The 4,063-nt window shown below is 67.4% G+C and overlaps 2 protein-coding genes across 2 annotated transcripts; one reads left to right on the top strand and one right to left on the bottom strand.

Moving 5' to 3' along the window:
• Positions 1 to 229: 229 nt before the first annotated feature.
• On the bottom strand, positions 230 to 1,754 carry MNEG_14730 (vacuolar protein sorting-associated protein VTA1; the record flags this gene model as incomplete). Its single annotated transcript, XM_014036800.1, has 5 exons — positions 230 to 236; positions 551 to 748; positions 1,248 to 1,360; positions 1,474 to 1,542; positions 1,707 to 1,754. The coding sequence occupies 5 exons, from the start codon at positions 1,752 to 1,754 to the stop codon at positions 230 to 232; spliced, it is 435 nt and encodes a 144-aa protein (XP_013892254.1).
• A 1,050-nt stretch (positions 1,755 to 2,804) lies between these two features.
• On the top strand, positions 2,805 to 3,262 carry MNEG_14729 (hypothetical protein; the record flags this gene model as incomplete). Its single annotated transcript, XM_014036799.1, has 2 exons — positions 2,805 to 2,992; positions 3,238 to 3,262. 2 exons carry the CDS (start codon positions 2,805 to 2,807, stop codon positions 3,260 to 3,262), a joined length of 213 nt encoding a protein of 70 aa, XP_013892253.1.
• Between the last annotated feature and the right edge of the window lie 801 nt (positions 3,263 to 4,063).

Genomic DNA, 4,063 nt, shown 5'->3' with positions numbered 1-4,063 from the left:
GCCGCCGGCCCTCCGAACGACGGGGCGCTCGGGCCGGGCCCCTCCCCAGCGGCGGCGACCGGCGCGCCGGCGAACAGATCGTCGTCGGCCGCGCCGCCGGTGCCCTGGGGCGCGGCGGGCGGGGGCGCGGGCTGGCGTCCCTCCCTGATGGCCTTGTTGATCTCTGCTGCGCGCCAGGCGGCGTAGCGCTGCTTCTCAAAGAGGTCGGGCTCCATCTCACCAAACTGGTTCAGCACCTGGGGCGTTGCGGGGATGTGTTGGGGGTGTGTTTGGGGCGGCAGTGGGGCGAGCTGGGGTGTTGTGTGGGCGTTGTGGGGCGTTTTGGGGGGCGTTCTTGGGTCGTGTGGGGCCGCGGGATTCGGCCTCCAGAATCGGACATAGGGAGGGGGAGGGAGAGGATGACGGTGTGCGCCAGGACAGGCGCGCATGCATGATGTGGGGCGGCGTGTGTGGGGGGCGCTCCTCTGTGCGAGCAAGCAACACGGACACCCTTGCGTCGACGTGCGTGCGTGCGTGCGCGCGAGCATGCAAGCAACGTGCGTGAGGGCACAAAAACACCACACCGGCGCGTGCATCCATCCCATGTTCCGAGGCACGCTGCGCGGGCGCGCGAGAGGGGGCGGCGCTCACGTCATAGAACACGGACGAGGCCCAGAAGGCGCGCGCGGTGTCGATGTTGGCGCGCCCGGCGCGGTCCACGCGGTTGGCGCGGCGGAATATGTTGGAGGCGAAGCTCTCGCAGTGGTACCTGGGAATGGGTGTGTGTGTGTGTGTGTGTGTGTGTGTATGTATCGTCGTCTTGATCAGGAGGGTGTGCGCACAGAAGAGCGAGTGCGTGCAATCAAAACTATTGTGTGTGGCGCCTTGGAACCGTGCTTGTGTGGAGGCGTGTGTCCGTTGGCGCGAACGTGCCAGGGAAGGTCGCGCAGGATCGACGCCGAGGCGCCCGCTGGCAGCGGCGCCTGGCGGTTCGAGGGCGCCTGGCGGGTGGAAAAGTATCAGGCGAAAGTTGCGGGCTGCCTCGTGTGCAGCCCCCCCTGCCCCGCACGCTCCTTGCTGCCAGCCACGCGAGCCTGGCAGGCCCACCGACCCACAGCACCCCGCTGCTTTCAAATTTACAGCACCCCGCCGCTCGCACCCAACTGCTGAGGCCGGCCCCCCTAGCAAGACACACCCGCTCCCGCCCGCACACGCGTCCAGGGGCGGCAAACAGTCACAAGCGCGCATCCCGCTGCCCTCAGACGCACTTGTCGCCCTCTGGGTCGAGCGGCGCCACCCTGGGCTTGTCCTTCTCCAGCTGAATCAGCAGCGCCCTCAGGAGGCCATCAATCTCCTTGTGGCGGTTCGTGATCTTCAGGGCCTGAGATTCGGAAGCCGGGGGGTCGGGTGTGGCATAGATGCGCCGCATCGGGGCGCGACGAGAATGTGTATCGGCGGGTCATGTGACCGGGGCGGAAGGCAGGGGCGCCGCACCTGATCCACGGCCCACAAGCGGCAGTAGTAGGCCACCTTGAGGTCAACCGCCTGCACCTCCTCCGCGCGCTGCATGGGTAGGGGTGAAGCGGGCATGGATGGCGCCCGACATGCCAGGCACCGGCAGGTGGGTCGGGCGCGCTGGCACCGAGGCAAGCTCCGCGGCACGCGCCGCAGCGTGCTGCACTGTTGCGCGGTCACGTGCAAGGATAGGCGGAAGAAAATACAGTTACCTGAAGGTAGGGAAGCACAAGCTTCTTCTGCGCCTCTAGATCGGCCATTTCGGCAGGCTCTCAAGACCGATGCAAGCCCCTACTTTTCGAGCATAGCAAATCGTTCAACCAAATAGACAGGCCTTGCAGGACACCCCCGCGATCGTTTTCGAGCTTGTCATTACTGCAGCTTCCCACTTCATTGCAGCGCTCCGCTGCTGGTGTCAAAGCGGCGTTCTGTCCGTCGCCTCCTCGCACAGCGGCCGCGCCACCGCCCAAGCAGAGACTGCAGTGTCTAGCCTTAGCTCACAAGGAAGCCGCAAGGGCGCCAGCTGCTTGCAGCAGCCCGGAGAGCGGCGAACAGTCGGCCGTAGCAACTCGCAGGGCGGCCAGGAGGGCGGGCGGCCAGGAGGCACGGCGCCGCGGCGGCAGGCCGCACGCAGCCGCATGCATGCTACTCTCTGCGGCGGGCGTCGCGGCACTGGGGACGCTCGTGGCATGGCTAGTTGCGAGTGAGCACCCTGCCACCAGCCGCACCCTGCCTGCCGCCCAGCCAGCCGTCCTCACGCCAGCGAGAGGCAGCTGCAGGCCTCCCCTTTGCATGTTGTTTGTCGCACGGCTGCTCAGCCACGATGGCCGCCCGACGCTCCGCCCCGCGCACCCGCAGGTCAGCACGGGTTTGCGCCCAACGCGTGTGCCGGCGTCGAGTCTTACCTAGCCGCTGAGGTCGTCGGCCAAGACCTGGCCATACGGCAGCTCACAGACGCCGTCTGCCACCACCTGTCACGCCCCCGCCCCGGGCGCCCACTCATCATATCCGCCCACGGGCCGCCCGGCGTCGGGAAGACGCTGAGTCACCAGCTGCTGGCGCGCGCGCTGTACAGCTCCCGGCCGGCCGGCGCGCTGCAGTGCCCGGGCCGCCACTGCCGCGGGTACAAGGTCCGCGCCATGCACGTCGGCAGGACCTCTGCGCTCGGGGCCGCCCCATGCGCATGCCCTACAGTTGCGCTCGCATGGCCTCACCTGCAGCCTGTGCGGCACTGGTACATGCATCACATGCCCCTGTCCCTTTCCGGCCCGGACACCTCCTCATCACGTAACCCTTAGGTGTTCTACGGGATGGATTACTTAATCGCCGAGAAGGGCGCCCGCCTGGAGGCGCTGAAGGAGCAGCTGCTCGCCCACCTGCGAGTCACCGCAGAGGCGCTGGTGGTCATTGAGGAGTATGACAAGCTGGACTGTGAGGCCCGCGGACTGTGGCGGCAGCTGCTGCAGCACCCTGAGCGGCTCAACATCACGTGGGACCGGTGGGCAGGGCAGGACGAATTGTTTTGCCCCCAGGGGGAGAGGGGGCGCGCCGCTGCTGCGCCCGCTCCAGTTGCCGAGGCGGCCGCGCGGCCGCTATCCGGAATGGCAGCTGGCGGGGCGGTCGCTGCACTGGTCTGCACTTGGTCACGCGATTGACGGCGGCCAGGGCCCCCTGAACAGCAGCACTTTGAATGGCGCTGAAACCTCTGATGTGCTAGTCAAAATTGCGTCATCAATCCCTCAGCTTTGGCCATGACCGGCCGCGGTGATCCCTGTGTCAACCGCTGGCCCCGTCAGGTCGATCGTTCTGATGGAGTCAAACCTGGGGATGTCAGAGCTGGAGCGACTCATCAGCAACGCGGGGGACAGGACAAAGGTGACGCTACGCGGCGACTCAGCGGGCGGGGGCCGTGCGCGCGGCGGGCCCATGCGAGGGATGGGGGAGGGACGAAGGCAGCTTGGTATTGCAGAGGGCTGGAGGGATTAGCAGGTTGTGCAAGTTTGATGTGGCGGAGCCATCTGTCACCAGAGCTACGCCCCAGAGGGGCCCGCCGCCCCAAGCAGACCACCCGTCGCTCGAGTCCCCTCGCCAGCACACACCCGCACGCACGCGCGCACACACGCACGCACGCACGCACAACGCGCGCGCACACACACACACACACACACACACACACACACACACACACACACACACACACACACACACACGCCCGCACGCCCGAATGCCTGCAAGCCCGCACGCCCGCGCCCACGCACACGCACACGCGCACGCACACCGCCAGGTCACCGCAGAGGGTGCGGAGCGGGCGCTGCGTGACCTGGTCTTTGACCACTGGCAGCGGTCCGGCTGCGAGTCATTCGAGGACACCCTCAAGCTGACGTCACTGGTGGACTTCTACCTGCCGTACCTGCCCCTGGAAAGGGCGCACGTCGCCGAGCTGGCGCGGAGGGCGCTCGGCTACAGGGGGCGGGAGCTGCGGGTGGCTAAGGGGCTGGGGCTGGAGTGGGGGGAGGAGGTGGTGGAGTTTATCGTGGATAAGGTGAGGGAGGCGGGATGGTCGTACGGC

The sequence above is a fragment of the Monoraphidium neglectum genome (assembly GCF_000611645.1).
Source record: "Monoraphidium neglectum strain SAG 48.87 unplaced genomic scaffold scaffold04719, whole genome shotgun sequence".
Lineage (NCBI taxonomy): Eukaryota > Viridiplantae > Chlorophyta > Chlorophyceae > Sphaeropleales > Selenastraceae > Monoraphidium > Monoraphidium neglectum.
This window is presented reverse-complemented; position numbering and strand designations above follow the sequence as displayed.